The sequence below is a fragment of the Magallana gigas genome, chromosome 7, assembly GCF_963853765.1.
Source record: "Magallana gigas chromosome 7, xbMagGiga1.1, whole genome shotgun sequence".
Taxonomy (NCBI): domain Eukaryota; kingdom Metazoa; phylum Mollusca; class Bivalvia; order Ostreida; family Ostreidae; genus Magallana; species Magallana gigas.
Window position 1 is genome coordinate 14,303,866 of NC_088859.1, and position 16,263 is coordinate 14,320,128.

At 34.2% G+C, this 16,263-nt stretch overlaps 2 protein-coding genes across 5 annotated transcripts; one reads left to right on the forward strand and one right to left on the reverse strand.

Annotated features, from left to right (window-relative positions):
- Positions 1–247: 247 nt before the first annotated feature.
- Positions 248–7,832, reverse strand: LOC105329480 (calmodulin). Of its 3 annotated transcripts, none has more exons than XR_004598339.2 (6): positions 7,219–7,832; positions 6,068–6,107; positions 4,710–4,853; positions 2,280–2,522; positions 1,530–1,823; positions 248–503 (listed from the first exon to the last, which is right to left on the reverse strand). XR_004598339.2 is itself a non-coding variant. In XM_020067735.3 (6 exons), exons 1-6 carry the CDS (start codon positions 7,219–7,221, stop codon positions 475–477), a joined length of 480 nt encoding a protein of 159 aa, XP_019923294.1. In that variant the 5' UTR covers positions 7,222–7,831; the 3' UTR covers positions 248–474. The 3 variants fall into 3 exon arrangements, 2 of the variants coding, with proteins under 2 accessions (XP_019923294.1, XP_011429056.1); XM_020067735.3 differs by having other exon boundaries at positions 1,803–1,823; positions 7,219–7,831; XM_011430754.4 differs by lacking the exon at positions 1,530–1,823 and having other exon boundaries at positions 7,219–7,822.
- A 960-nt stretch (positions 7,833–8,792) lies between these two features.
- LOC105329481 (troponin C) lies at positions 8,793–13,459 on the forward strand. 2 transcript variants are annotated; one of them, XM_011430756.4, is made up of 5 exons: positions 8,793–8,919; positions 9,044–9,077; positions 10,118–10,261; positions 11,651–11,893; positions 12,288–13,459. In XM_011430756.4, exons 1-5 carry the CDS (start codon positions 8,917–8,919, stop codon positions 12,314–12,316), a joined length of 453 nt encoding a protein of 150 aa, XP_011429058.1. In that variant the 5' UTR covers positions 8,793–8,916; the 3' UTR covers positions 12,317–13,459. The 2 variants fall into 2 exon arrangements, with proteins under 2 accessions (XP_011429058.1, XP_011429059.1); XM_011430757.4 differs by having other exon boundaries at positions 12,774–13,459.
- Positions 13,460–16,263: the final 2,804 nt, after the last annotated feature.

Below are 16,263 nucleotides of genomic sequence, written 5' to 3' on the forward strand. Positions count from 1 at the left end.
TTACTCCCTCTGTGATCTGCAATTTGTATCAATTTATTTAATGAAATAATTGATTTCGTCAGTAAGGGAATGTAAATATAGGCATTCAATGATTTATCTTTGACGTTTTATGGGCTCTCCTTTTAAAGAAGATTTACAAGGTCTAAAAACTTCCACGGCCATCCAGCTATCTTAAAGTCCATATTCTACAATATTCTGCTAGGAGCATAATGATATCATTTATAATTGTAAAATAACCAACAACTGATTACAATGGTTAATGCGACTTTATTGTTTACAAATGCAACGTCAGAATGTACACAAAAGACAGATCTTACAAGTTTCGAACATTTTAAACAAATATACAACACTGAAAAAAAAATAAAATAAAATAATCACGTGTTCGGTTTCAATGCAAATATTCAAGGTCTTCTGTAGACAAATATACAAATAACATCCGAATTTCCTCGTCATTCACAAACCAATCCTGCCATGCTATTTAGCCGTCATCATCGTAACGAATTCTGGGGAAAGAAAAATATGTATATAGAGTTTAGACAATACACCAGAAAAAGAATTATGAAATCTGATGTAATTTTTTTTTTCATTTGAAATTTGAAAACAACTATGATATAAAAGATGCATAACAATGCAATTTTTAAATATCAATATTCCAGAAACGCAAGGAAAGAAAACATTTTCGTTCACAGTAGTAAAGTAACGAATGAATAAAGACTGTGTTTTTTCTAGATTGGAATTGTTTATTTGAACAATTCAAATTATTGATTGGCTTTTTAGGGCCCTGAGAGAGTTCACTATACTCCAAACCTGAGAAGAACGTTGTAGTTCTAAAGTATGTAACCGGCAAATGCCGATTTTCAGTCTCTATTGATATTTTTTTCAAATATGCCTACTCATCATTAAGACTTGATTTTCAACTAAATCATCATTGCAATCGCAACTTCTCGGGCATTTCTGGTAGAGCTTGGAAAAAACACCCCGAATGTATTAATCGGATGTTAGAATTTTACACAAAATGAAGTCGATACCTATAAAAAAATAAATATCGGTTACACATTCTTATATGTCGCTTCTGTGCTATATTTTTGAGTATATCATTGATTTTAATGAAGTCTAGCACACATCTCAACAGATCGTAGAATGTGTTGGATTTTTATCAAGTTTTATAAAAAGAGGGAGGATGGGTGTCATGAACGCCTATGTAATACATTCAAGGTGTTTTTCCGAGCTCTGCCGGAAAAGCCCGAGAGGTTGCAATTATCATCATTGCAGTCACAATTTTCGAAGGAACCCAATGTTTTGGAATTTCAAATAGATAAAATTAAGGTGACCCCCTGAAACATATTTTGTCATCTACTACAACATGAAATGAAATCGCTCAATCAAAGTGAATGTACTTTCCATGTAAGTATAGTACAAGTCACAATGTCTTTATGTAAATTAAGGACTCGGATGTAGTTGTATGTTTATATAGTTGGTGTATTTATTGGTCCAGAATTTTTTTAAAGAGGGCCGATATCAAAACGTACTCTGCAAAAACTATCCATCGAACATCAACAATATACACTTCTGAAGTTGAATTTTAGTAACGATAAAATAATTGGTATATTTCTTGCAGACGACGGTCCATTGCGGAGTATATTGACCGTTGAGCATGCGTTGATTGTTAGTGTGTTTGAGCCAAGTTTTAAAAAAAAAATATCCTTTCGCTTATAAGCAGACATTTCATCTGATGACGTCATAATGAAGGGAAGGGAGTGGTGCCCAGAGGATACATCATTTTGATTGATTGGAAAACAAACCGGAAGCATACGTCCTGAAATCTGAAAAAGATAAGAAGGAACGTACGGGCATGCGTGTTATCGAAGTAAATTTCATAGAAGTGAAATGGAAGAGAACGAGAGAAACGTTGTCATGAGACTTCGTGAAATATCTAGAGCACATTTCAGAGACAGGTTTCAAAACATAAAGAATTTTATTTGTGCAAAATAGTTCTTCAGTGAAAAAAATTGTTGCATAATAAATCACTGGTGAGGATTGTGTACATACTTTTTGCAGTCAAACAATACTTTGTACAAATGTTTAAATTACAAGCCAAGATGCAATGTTATACCAAAAAATGTTATCAACAATCGTATTAGAGTAGAGCCACAGTGACTGTTAAATTTACATACTTTCCAGTTCTCTGGAAAAGCGTGTTTAATTTCGTTGATGCTCCGTAGATTTAAAAATACCCAAGATGCAATATCAAGAAACAGGTGTCATGCTGCATGCCTTACCTTCATAGTTCACCATGCCGTCACCGTCGAGATCGGCCTCTCGAATCATTTCATCCACTTCTTCATCTGTCAACTTTTCCCCTAAATTGGTCATGACATGGCGGAGTTCGGCTGCACTGATAAAACCGTTACCGTCTTTATCGAACACTCGGAAAGCCTCCCGAAGTTCCTCCTCACTATCTGTGTCTTTCATTTTTCTGGCCATCATTAAAAGGAACTCCTCGAAGTCTATCGTACCATTGCCTGCATGAAAATATCTTCAAATCACTGCACACCAAGCTCTAGGCACGGTCTAAATTTGATATTTTATGCAGTGAATAAGAAATCTATCTTTACATCTATATCTATCTAAAATTGGACGTGCAAAGTTGTCTATTCTACAGGGTATTGTCAATGATGTTTTTCTTTTTCGATAAAACGAGATATTTCATTCCGTTTAGTTGATGAAATTTACAATATTAATTTCCTAAGCAACGCGAATCTAAACAGAATTCACAGGACATTAATTTTGCGTGTTTTTCATATTATCGGGTTTTAAGAAAACTTCAACAGAAAGTTCTGTCAGAAAAATGAGCCGTCTAAAATCTTATGTAATTTTAGTAAAACTAACTAGTAATTAGATGTGAAATGTTCATATTTTGACTCATGTCGTTTTCTACATGAATATGAGACTATTCTAAAGAAATGCTGGAAAATTAAAAAATTAAAAAATGTTAAATAGCTCACGTGTTTCAGCTTTAGAGGTGTTTAAAAATCACTCAGGGGTCAAGCAATTTTCCCAAGAAACCGATGACTAAAAGTACCGTGTGATCCACTCACGAACCAATAAATTTCAAAAACCGCCAAAACCTCTGCTCTCTTGTACCATTGAAAAAGCAATGTTGTGAAATGAATTCCGATATTTATTAGCTTTAATAAAACATTAAAATTAGGAAATTTCATCATTGGTTTATGAATTGAAGTGGATCATACGATTGCGCAACACTTTTTCTCATTCTATTCACAACAGCACCTAACCAAGTCAATCCTCTTTGAAGCGGTGTTAATGTTAAAAAAAAGTTGCTAATAAACGAACCGTCTCAAAAACCCACTCTTAAATATGTGCCTCCTAAAATAACTTACCAATTCCACAGCAATTGGTTTGTATTGGTCCAAAATAAGCAATCGCTTGATTCGAAAAAGAAATGCAACTTTATTTCACCCCTTGAATTCGGTGAAAGTTCAAATTAGATAAGAAAAGAGAGAAACTAACTGTTATTAATATTTGGACATGTATACATGTATCTTTTTACAAAACTCTGCTTTTTTTGTTCAATTTAATATTTCATATAGGAACACCTCAGCTGTACACAAGGTTTTAATAAAACCGTGACTATCAAAACTAATGTGAAGCTTACAATAGATGCAGTAAAGCCATGAAACCCCTCTTGATCTAATTAAAGAAGATTAACAACACGTGATTGGATTTCTATTTTTAGACAAAGCGTGTGATATAAAGGCTGTGAGGGGGTGGGATTTTGTAATTAATTTTAATAGTTTGCTCCTTAGAGGAGACATTTTGTTACTGCATTTTGAAAGAAGACACATGTCTTCACTTTTTTAGAGTTCACCAGTATGATGCAATTAAGCGCAAACTCTCATGGCTTTCATAGACAGATGTTGGCAAAGAGGTTCAAGATCCTTGATCGATGACAAATTACTCAAAGAAACCGAGACTTACATTGTTTATTGAATTCAGATTGTATTACTGAAGTAAAACCTATCAGTTGCCTTACAATGCTTACTTGAGAAAAATGAGCATTTCATGATTTAAGAATTCCTAAATATATCTTCCTACAATCATTACGATTATTTCATTTTTCTCTCTATAAGAAACAATGAGAACGAATATCAAACCGTGAAAATTTTGAGCAATGTTTTTGCAATAGGTTCGCTATAAATCAAAAGCATTTCTTTATGCATACATTTTTATTCCAATTTACAAATCATAGAAATGCTTGAATTTTTTTTAAACAAACTGGTTAAAAACACTAGTAAGTTATATAAGATACATTTGTCTGCTCTTTGAAAAAACAAGCCCCGAATGTAGGTGTACTTTAAGATAAGTTGTTTGCAACTAACATTTATCTAACATGACATGTACATGTACGTGGAAAGTACATTAACTTATTTAAGTGCATGAAACACTAAATGAAACAAGTCAAGTCGTACCACAAGAGGAAAGTTCAAGTTATGAAAACCTCGAAATTGTCCATAGATGAGGTAGCCAATGGTTAAACACCAAGCGGCAGTTAATTTGAAATAAAATACAGCAAGCACTGAGTTTCTTATATATGACTTCAAGCCAAGGAACCCCATTTTCAAACTCTTTTGAAAAGCTTTTTTTCGTTACTTAGCAACCACAGAAACAACGAAAAACTCAGCACTCACCATCAGCGTCCACTTCGTTTATCATGTCCTGTAGCTCGGCTTCCGTCGGATTTTGACCCAGACTGCGCATGACAGTTCCGAGTTCGCTGGTCGTGATGGTCCCGTCGCCATCTTTGTCAAATAACGAGAAGGCCTCTTTAAACTCTGAAAATAATTGAAGACAAATTTTGGTAAAAAAAAAAAAAATGTAATATTTTTTTAATTTGATAATTATTCAGGGGTTTTTTTTTTCAATTTTAAAACGAATATCTTGGTTTCTCGCCAAAAGAAACAACTGCAGATTGCAGATGCTTGGAAACAATAGAGATGCAGAATATTTTATAGTGTAGCAATATGAATAACAACAAACGTGTTAAATTCACCGATAAATGGACGCATGCGACTATCATTAGATTAATTTTGGATTGATCATATATTTTACCTAAATCCTCGTTTTACAATAAGATTTATTATATTATCAGAGCAAGACATACCGAGATACCACAGCAGTAATAATGCAAAATAATTTTGACATAAATGATAGGGATCGAACGTATTTCACGTTATTTACCCCTCTACCAAAGACCCACGCCCTTCCTTCTTTTATTATCGCTGTAATGACCATATGATCAAGTACTGTTGGACTCAAGAGTACATATAACATTGATAATTAGACAACGTTTATCAACCATCATGGCGTCCGGCATCAAAAGTCTACTATGATCCATGCGATCCTGAGATTATGTTCTCACTTTTTGCTGGACATGCTCAAATAGTCTGGGCATAATTAGTTTGCCTTCATCTGCCAAAATCAATGCTATAGCTTCGTCGCTGTTGTAAAAATACATCCATGTTCCCACAACAAAGATATTCTTCTTTCGCAAAAACAGACTGAATACAAGCCTGAATAACTATGTCGGAAATAGGTTAAGGTAATTTATTTTCTTTGACAGAGGGAAGAAATGTTTGAAACTTTTCCTCGCGGCCAGACTATCCTTTCGTGATCTTATCCGGTCTAATTACTTTATCACTTTTAATTTTACTCTAAGCCGCGTAAGTTTGAAATTGGCATTTTGCCGCCAAAAGAATGATAGCAAATACCGGTATTTCAATTCCCAAGAAAGATGCAGTTGATAAATTCTTTATGTATTCAAGTAACAATTATTCTAAAAACTCAAATCTACAGATATCAGTTCATATAATTGGCCATCAAATAACATACTGTCAGGGGACTGACAACAAAATCAAGCATTGTATTTGTTAAATCATGAGTTGGTTATAATGATGTATATTTCATGTATTTTTGTATAGTTGTTCCAGCATCATTGACTTTTGTGTTTACTTTGCTCATTAGCTTGGATAGAAAATAGACAAAATACCTGCTATTTGTTCGTCTGTCAAGGTAATTATCTGCTCCGTCTGAAAGCAAAAAAAAAATGTTCTAAATCACGTCTTGTTATAGCACAAACCAAGCCATCTTCGAAGTATAGTACGTGCAGTTCAGATTTAAAAAAAAAACTTCTCTCCAAAAATATTACGTAATATCATAAACATTTAACGGAAAGGAAATATGGACTTTCTCTCGAGGCTTGTAACAAATGGTGAATATTGTAAAGAAATAAAGACTTCAATATCCAAATATTAGTGATACACATTTTGTATAAAAAATTACAAATTAAGAACTATCTACTAATATTCACTTTTTCATTTGATTAACTGCTCACGTTATGCTCGAATTTAACTGTCTCACAGTTGAATAACGTGTTAAAAGGACGGGTCGAATTTCAATGGGTTGGCTTTCCTGGTGAGCATTATTGCACTGCATAATTAAACAATGATTCCAACCGTTCGCGCGATCCTTTTTAGAAAATGTAAAGTAAAGATTGTCAATATTTCATGCCTATTCCAGATATAGAAAGATCCAAAAGATGTGTTACAAGAAAGCAAATAAGAAATGTCTTTTTGAGGATCGTTCCTCGCAAATTCTATGTTTTTCCTCATATAAATACACAGGGTCAATATGGGGACATAGATTCCTAATTACTCCATTCTGCACCTGAGTGCACGCGAAAAGTGGGTAGTTATATGTAGATAATTTAACACAAATGTTTAAATATTTTCAAACTTATTTATTTGTTTTTCATTTAGAACATCCTTTTGATGTGGCTAATTCGTTGCTACACGAATCCTGGCGGTCGGTAGTACTGAGATATGCAATACGAGAGTGTGCTCTGATTAATGAGATGAGACTGGCTACACAGTTCTGAAGATTAACTGCATTCCAAGGCTATCCAATTACACGTGTATTCTACTCACTTCTTGTTCTGTCACATCCACAAATCACGACTTTTCTCAAAATATTTACAAAATTGAGTCATTTAAACACCTCCCTTTTTTTATCCCTGTATTTTATAGATTTTGAGATCTTAAATCATTCAAGCAATACAATTCAAAAGGCATCTTTTAGCAATTATAATTATATAATTATTATATCGAGTATTAATTAATACGTAATTAATCTAATACTAACCATGGTTGACGGAACAAAAAAGTTTCCTCCTCTCTGGTTCAATAATATCGCCTAGTCTGTGATTATTATTTCACTATTCACCTACGGACAGACTCCACATACGCGGGGTACATTCCCAACCCCCTTAGTCAAATCAGTCTTCTTCAGGAGAAGAAAAAAAAGGTATATCCAAGAGAGATAACTCGCTATCCCTGTAGTTGGAACCCTTTAGTGACAAGTCGCCGAACAGGTATATTCCGTGAATTAAAAAAAACCCGGATATTTCCTCGGTGCTTCTTCGGCACGAGATGTCTCGACGATGGTGGTGTCAGAAATCACCAACAGAGGGGATACTGCAGCAGACCCCTGGATTAGATTGCGTCCTCTTCGCCACTAGTATATCTCCCTCGTGTTGCATTGCGGCACTTACCATCTGAAAGATATTATCGCCAATACCTATCTACAAATGGCGCCCAGTAATTACACAAGTAGCATCTTTCCCATCCCCGCTACACGAGTATTATGTCCCTCATGTATAGCTTCGGGTTCTTCTACAACTTGAACCTCATACATGTATTGCTTATATACCTCAAAATATCTAAATTCAATGATCGATTCTCTCTCTCTCTCTCTCTCTCTCTCTCTCTCTCTCTCTCTCTCTCTCTCTCTCTCTCTCTCTCTCTCTTAACATTCCAAAGACATAATATCAACGAGATAAACAGACTTTGGTATGAAAAGTGAATATTTCAAAGCCTTACTCACTTTCCTACACTCATCAGACGAGTCACTGTGCATCACATTCATTTTTATCCTCTTAATTGCAAAAAAAATAAAAAAAATTCCCCAATATTCCTATCGTTTTACGAATTACTTTCTTTGTTTCATATTTTTCTCTTTAGATATAAAATTGCTATCAAATGTTAAATACCCTGAAGCTTTCTTCCATAACTGTCAAACGGGGACGACAATTATCAACTGGAGGCACGGAAGAGAAAAAGTTTTAAGAGATTACTCATTCTGTGAAATCGTTGCTTTTTATCCATCCCCGCTGCACTTTGCAACTCTAAATTTCTTGCATTCAACCATCATGAAACTTCTGATAGCTGGAAGATGGCTTATTCATCGTATATTTTAATGGAACTTTCATTTCAACTTGTCAATATATTCTTGAAGCTTTGCTTAAACGGATAACAATTTTTTTTTAAAAATCCAAAACTGTATGATTTGATTTGATAAGCAAATGCTTTTAGTAGCAATGTGACACTATATATTGTTTCAACCTTTATCACCAACATATGAGAAGTATTTGGAAATCATAGATGTAATTATACGATAACAACTAAGTCTGGAAAACAGAGCTCTACTATCCAAAATTGATATCCCACCCTCCCCCACCCACCTGGTGTAAATAACTGTGCTTAATGATTATAAATTGTCATAATCGGGGCCGGAATAAACAAGAAAGCATCCTGACCCTGAAAATTGTGTAATGCTATCATATTTATGGTGCCTTGGGATATTTATAATCTAGCCCAGCTGTTCTATTAATAAATCTAGACAATCACGTGATCTACTATCCGTAAATGGCATATGAGAAGGAGAGATCGAATTCCAAGACATCTCAGCTGCGCACGCGTGCTTTCTTTCGCAGCAGACGATTTCCAGTGAGAAAGAAAAATAAAAATTTTCTGTTCTTAGCGTGGGGATATTAGAAACAAGATGGTGAGTAACTTGTTTGACATTTTTTTAAAAAAAGTTATTCGTTATTTTCAAACAACAGTTTATGATGGGAAAGAAGTAACACTGATTGGAGATGTTTATAATTTGACAACCTTATTTCTTGTAGTCGGAGTTCAAGATTTCTGAGAAACAGCTAACCGGTAAGTTTACTATAATTACACTACTTCGAGTAAGACATACATTCATTTGCATTTTCAGTGATGCTGAGGAGTTTAATTATAACTTGGTACCGCTTTGTGGTAATTAAGTTCTGTAAGAACCAAATAATTTGGTTTTTAAAAATTTCTGATGGTTAATTGAATTGTACTTATGAATTATTCTATGAAATTGTATCGTGAACGTACGAGAACATTCGTAATATAACTGCACGCGCGGCCAAATATGGCGACTGCACGTACTCTAGATGTAGAAGACGAACGAGCATGATGCTATCCACACAACCTTGGCGTTTCTTCTTGTTTATATCTGTTCTCTGCAAGTGAATAAACATTCATCTGGCGCAAGATTATTTGTACAGTTTATTAATCGGAGGCCTTCAAATCAAATTTTAGAGAAGTTTTGACTGTTTCGGCTCAAAGCCTTTTTTTTTTATTACAAGGAATGCAAAAAACACGAACGAACAGAGATCAAAACGCTGTATTTTTGAGCCTAGATAATGAAAAGAGGAAATCGGTAATGAAAAATTTTCATCGTTATCTCCAGCATAACTGTAGATCGTAGTGATGGGTTAATACGGAACATGTGGCCCCTCTACATGTGTAACAAAACGAGTCGGCACCGCTCGACATCCTCTGTTTGCAGATGTAGGAGGCAAATACATGTAGATGAAATGCATCTGTTTGCATAATTATGTAATTAAAACCAAAACACCAGGTGTGTCTACGACAAGGGGTGGTTTTGATACTAATCCTATTACTGAGGGGAGGGCTTGAATTACTAGTAGTAGAACACATGCACTCCAAACTTGGTTATGTGTGTGTGTTATATAATATTATTGATAAAAAAACATTTTAAATTTTAAAAAAAAATTACGTTTGATTTTACATTTGATATGTTTCTGATATTTTTATGGGTAGATAATGAAGATAATATTTGAAACTATCATTGAAGTTTCCAACCTTAATTTGTGTATTATCATAAAATACGTGCTGTACATGGCAGATTAACCATTGTTTTGCAGATGCACACAATACTTTTAACCTTTTCGACAAAAAGGGCGATGGGCGGGTGTCAACGAAGGAACTGGAGAAAGTCTTTAAAAGTTTGGCTCTCCAAATCAACGACGAGCAGCTGAAGGAATGGGCCGACGAGATGGACGAGGAAGGTATGACACTGGTCAAGGTCTTTATAACGCTTACACGTGTGAGATTTTATACGTATGGTTTTCATCAAACATTTGTATTATGATCTGCGCCGTCTTTGCAATTTAGTACATGATTACTGGTAAATCATGTTAAGCGTTAGAGTTCAGTTAATTTTGGACAATTTTATGTTCATATGAATGTACAGTTATTTAAGGAATTTGTGTTTTTATACATACCCCATTCCAGGGATAGCTTTAAGGGAGTTTACTACGCAGAGTAGTAAACAAGAGAATCACGTCATTCGATCAACAGCAGGGGCTTATTTGCATATTTATATTAATCCGCATCGGTGCGTCTTATCAAGCGTCTCCAGCATCCCCGAAACTGCGTGATAGAAACTGCTGCATCAGTGATAACAAGTGACCGATTTCTTGTTTCTAGGCAAGAACACACTGGAAAATACCTCATGACGCATGTTATCATCGAATATAAGCAAAGAGTTAGGTCAACGACATTACAAATTCTTCCTCTTACATATCTTCATAAATTTTGAATTTCGTTTCTATTAATTAGCTCTCTCTCTCTCTCTCTCTCTCTCTCTCTCTCTCTCTCTCTCCTTTTCACTGGCTGTTAATCGTTTTTTTATCAGCCGTTGTAAGATATACTGCAAAGTATGTGCCTCTCTGTCAGCCAGGCAGCTGATGCTCGGTCCCCCTGCCCTCCCTGATAGCAGCTGATTTATAGAGAGGTAAAAGTTGAAACCGAGAATACCAATTGTATTGACACTGTACTCTTGAAAACATAATATACATAGATACACAGAAGGGCAAATTAAAAATTTACTATAACACCAAAGCGAAAAAAAATTCAGGTCTAGTACTTTACTTCTAAAGAAAAACATGATTCTTGATTCTACAACACATAACATGCACAGCCGTTTGCTAAATAGATGTTCGTTATCTAGTGCAAAACTCTTCTAACTGAAAAAAAGAAGTTTAACTAGTTTTTAAGATGAACCACCTAAACCTATGTTATAAGTTGCTGACTCAGCAAATCTTTTGAATCTCTAAAGACTTTGCCAATTCGACTTTTTCTTTTGTGAACCAATTGCAGTAGAAAAATAGGCATAGGCATAGTCTACCTGTCTCCAGATGTTTTGTTGTATTCTAAATTTAGAGACCTGCAGGTTACATTTTAATCTAGATGTACATTCTCTTTAGGCATAGCCTACATCCACTTCTCAAAAGAGAATACATTTTAATTGTATTCCCATAAAGCACATTAAAACAATTTCTTTTAGAAACAGACGAGGTCAGTTAATTTATTTTGAACAAATATTAACTGCAGTACTATGGATATTCCAGAAAGCTTAATCACTGTTTAATTCACGGTCACCGCATCTTTTTCAGCCGAGGGCTATTTGACCTGGGATCAGTTCAAAGTTTTGTTCGAACGTAAAATCAGGATGGATGAGGACGAGAGAGAACTTCGTGAAGCATTTAGAGTATTAGACAAAGGAAATAAGGGAACAATTCCTGTAGAAGATCTACGATGGATTTTAAAATCAATAGGAGACGATTTCACGGAAGAGGAATTGGATGATATGATTGCTGAAACCGATACCGATGGTTCCGGAACTGTTGACTATGAAGGTAAAATTTATATCACTATGTATAGCAGTAAGATTTTTAGTAAAAAAAATAAATATAAAAAATATAATTAATTGCGCTGAATTTCAATATTAGTGGTTTGGTAGTGGTGTCCTATGCATTGGCAGACTGCTGTGTTTTGTAGAGTAAGGAAGCCACGCTTCCTAGTACCTAGAGATACAAATTGTTCTTTTCTGTATCCCCTTTGGTAGTATAGACACATTGTTCCATGTACTTTGAACCCTCAAAACTTTCAACATAAAAAAAAAAACATCGATGCACTTTTGTTTTGCTCTTTTTCTTAATTTTTTTTTTGGATACAGACTTTTTGGAATGTGACTCGATAGAATTGTAATGCATGATCAGTATGTAGTATATGAGTTTTTGTTTTTTCCAGAATTCAAAACCTTGATGACCTCAGATTGAACGTTGGATACAGTTTTCGTCCTTTTTGCATCAGGCAACACAATTCTATCGTACGCTCGCGTCCCGTTCGTCAGCTTGCTGATTGCATATTTTTGAAGGAATTTACATCAATATGAATAATAAAAAGCAAAATATCACATACACATCCAGCTCCTGACGAATTTGGATCATTTTTTGGCAAGAAATTGCGGCGTACCCCAGCCTTTTCATTTTTGCAGTTTATATATCTATGAACTGTCCATTGACTTCTTCCTATCATTCCATATTGTCTTAACACATGCGCACTAACCGCTTGTAAAAGATATTTAAAAACAAATAAAATTATTACAGAGGAGTAGCTTAACCCATGTGTGTTTTTGTGTATTTTTGTTGCTGTTACGCTCAATGATTTTGCGCATTGCTAACTGTTACCAATTATTTCAGCTTCTTATGATTGCTCTTCTTATATCATTTCCAGAATTCTTAAAACTGATGATGGGCGATTAAATTTGCTGATTAAGGACTTTTGATTTTGACCGACTAATCACCACAGCAGAGGAAACACACACCTCTAGGAATTGCACTTTATCTGCCAATTACTTGCAGTTGAAATATCAGCCCTTCCAACTGTCACACTTATTAATAATTTCTATCATTGCGACATGCACAATGCTTGCAAGTTTTTAATCTCTCTTATTTTTTTGGCCAATTTGTTTTTCTTTTAAAATTTTAATAGCAGTGTTATCTTAACTGATGTAAACACAATTTAAAGCACGCTTGTTTGCTTTGCACATTTTTTTTTTTGGCGTTTGATTTTTCACGGAATAGTTGTGTTTAATAATAAATTGTTGACCTTTAAGTTCAAAGGTCAAACCGGATGAACCTGCCAAAAATATCCGGATTCCATGTTCACCTCATGCATGATTGGTTCCAATGTGACCAGACTGCCCTGGAACCTCCCATTATAATTAAAGTACTAACTTCTGTTCAGTTACCCAACGGCCCCATCATGTTGAATATGTGGTTTAAAAAAAAATCAATAACTTATAGATCTTTGAATGTTTTAAAATTGAGACGTATATATGTGTAGTTTTTTGTATGAATGGAAATTGTATGTAAACATACTGAATTTTCCACTAATAAAATTTGTTACTTCCTTCAAAATGTCAATGTTTTTTATTTGCCAGTTTCATATCGTTGATGATGGCAAAGGGAAAGGTTGCACACTTATTTTACAATTTTTTAATATTCATCCACATTAAAAGATAAATATCTAAACAAATTTCCTCAAAATTAAACGTCATCGTTATCTATATTACTTAGTCAAATTGAAATTGCTTATTCCATAACAAGTGAATAATGACCGCGTAGTGCTTGTTAAATATCACGGGGAATTGGATTTGCGCAATGCTATTTTTAATTTCCTTTTGGATAGTTTCCACAAAAGCTCTGCATAACTTTACATGTAAAAAAAAATAATACCGACGATCTGATTGGAGTAGTTTCGTCATGTTAGTGTCCATAACGAAAACACGCCATTGATGCGCTTTTGTCTTCTCATGTACTTTCATGGCAAAAACAAAAAAATTGAACTGAAATTCGTGTAGTGTATCAGAATTTACAGCAACATAATTGTCCATTAACAATAATACATGTACAACGTTAATTATAAAATTATTTTTTAAAAAAGCACTGACGAGCAAAATCTTAAATATATGTTAACGTGATTTAATCTTTCTTAAAATAGTGTTTAGCGAAGTTCTTGCTTATAAAATGATTTGATTTGGAATACGTTGGTTAAGGGGATAGTCAAGATACAATTATAAATTTCAATGCAATTTTAGAATTATTACTCGTGCACACTGTCGTGTTGTATATAAAAGACCTTTAAAGGGGCTTGGTCACGATTTTGGTCAAATTTTATTTTTCTGTTTTTATTATTTGCAATGCTTCAAGAATGCATTTCTAATGATCAAATAAAATTTGAGTGCCAGTCGTTGAGTTTTAAGCAAGACACAGGGCTCACAATTCTTCGTCATGTAAACAAGGCTCGTGCCCTGTTTTTGTTTACATGTGTTCAATATACCAGTAAAAATACTTTTTAAAGCTGGTTTCTCTATCTTATTATTCATTTTAAGCATAAATAAACAGTTCCTAACGATTAACACATTTATTTTAGGTCTAAAACTGGAATTTTCACTTCAACATTCGAAATGTAAACAAACGCTTTGTTTACATAGCGAAAAATTGTAAGCTCTGTAACTCTCTTATATCTCATCAAATGACACTCAAATTTTTGTTGCCTATTAAAAATGCCTTACTGAAGCATTGTAAACATTAAAATCAAAAAAATAATTTTTGACCAAAATCGTGACTATGACCCTTTAACAGATGGTAATAATGGTAAGTAGTGCGAATACGTAGAGATGTTATTTAACACACTGATTCAATGTTTATCAATAAATGCAGTATCTGTATCTATCGATTAAAACAATCATTGAATTTTTTACGCGTAATAAAACCCCAAGACATGAGCTTGTACATGAAGAGGTTGTCGTTACATTTTTATTTTTGAATACATATATCAAATGAGTATTTTCTTTCGTATTTCTAAGAAATCTGATCCTGTGTAACCACTGACGAAGATGAATCACGATTCCACAATTGTTTGAATATAATATTTAAAGGGGCATGGTCACGATTTTAGTCAAAAATTATATGTTCACAATGCTTCAGTAAGGCATTTGTAATAGGCAACCAAAATTTGAGTGTCATTCGTTGAGTTATAAGCAAGTTACAGAGCTTGCAATTCTTTGCTATGTAAACAAAGCTTTTGTTAACATTTTGAATGTTGAAGTGAAAATTCCAATTTTAGACCTAATAAATGTGTTAAACGTTAGGAACTGTTTATTTATGCTTAAAATGAATAAGAAGATAGACAAATCAGGTTGAAAAAGGGTTTTTACTGGTATATTGAACCTATGTAAACACAAAAAACAGGGCACGAGTCTTGTTTACATGACAAAGAGTTGGGAGCCCTGTATCTTGCTTATAACTTTACAACTGACTCTCAAATTTCATTTGATCAGTAGAAATGCTTTCCTAAAGCATTTTAAATAATGAAAGCAGAAAAAATAGAATTTGACCAAAATCGTGACCATGCCCCTTTAAGGATAAATTTAAGTATGAAATGACGACAGCACGGGGCACCCTGATGCTACGTGACTGCGAAATGACGACACGGACTGCACGGACTTCCTCATTGAACCTTCAATCATTCGACAAACCTCGGATTCTTTCATTGATATGATATGTACGTTGCGACCGAGGAGTACCGAATGAATTTTCCATATATGGCATCCGGAACACCTCGGGCCTATACCCATGTATGGAAGACTTTTCTGTTCCTTCCATGCAACGTTCTGTCCCACTATCAAACATTCACTAATTTTCTCTGTCTTTTAGAGAGATTGAAAGATAAATTCTACAAATATCAATTAGGCAGTAAAAAGCTTTTTAATGTATCATATGGTCTGTGAACAAAAAAGATCATTGCAAAAATTTTAAATTAAAATTATCAAATTTAAACTTTCAAATTGATAAATCTTAATCTTTTAATGTAACCGAAATTTACATGTCCACGGACGCGAGATTAATTTTTTTTAAGATGTTGGCTACCGTCATACCCACATGAACCATCAAAGAAAGTTGTTTATTGTAAAAGTGAGCAAAATAATTTTATGGTTGCAAAAATAAATCAAATCGAAAGTGTTTTGTTATCTCTCTCAGCTTGAGGTTGCCTATATTATAGTTTATATGAGTGATTTCAACACCGTCTTAAATCACTCTGATATACTCACATGCCCATGTTATTTCAACAGCAAATCAGTGTAGCAGATATCGAAAGGGTTCACTGCTGAAAGAAACCGTAGACATCAAATCCCAAACCGCTCTAACTATCTCTCTCC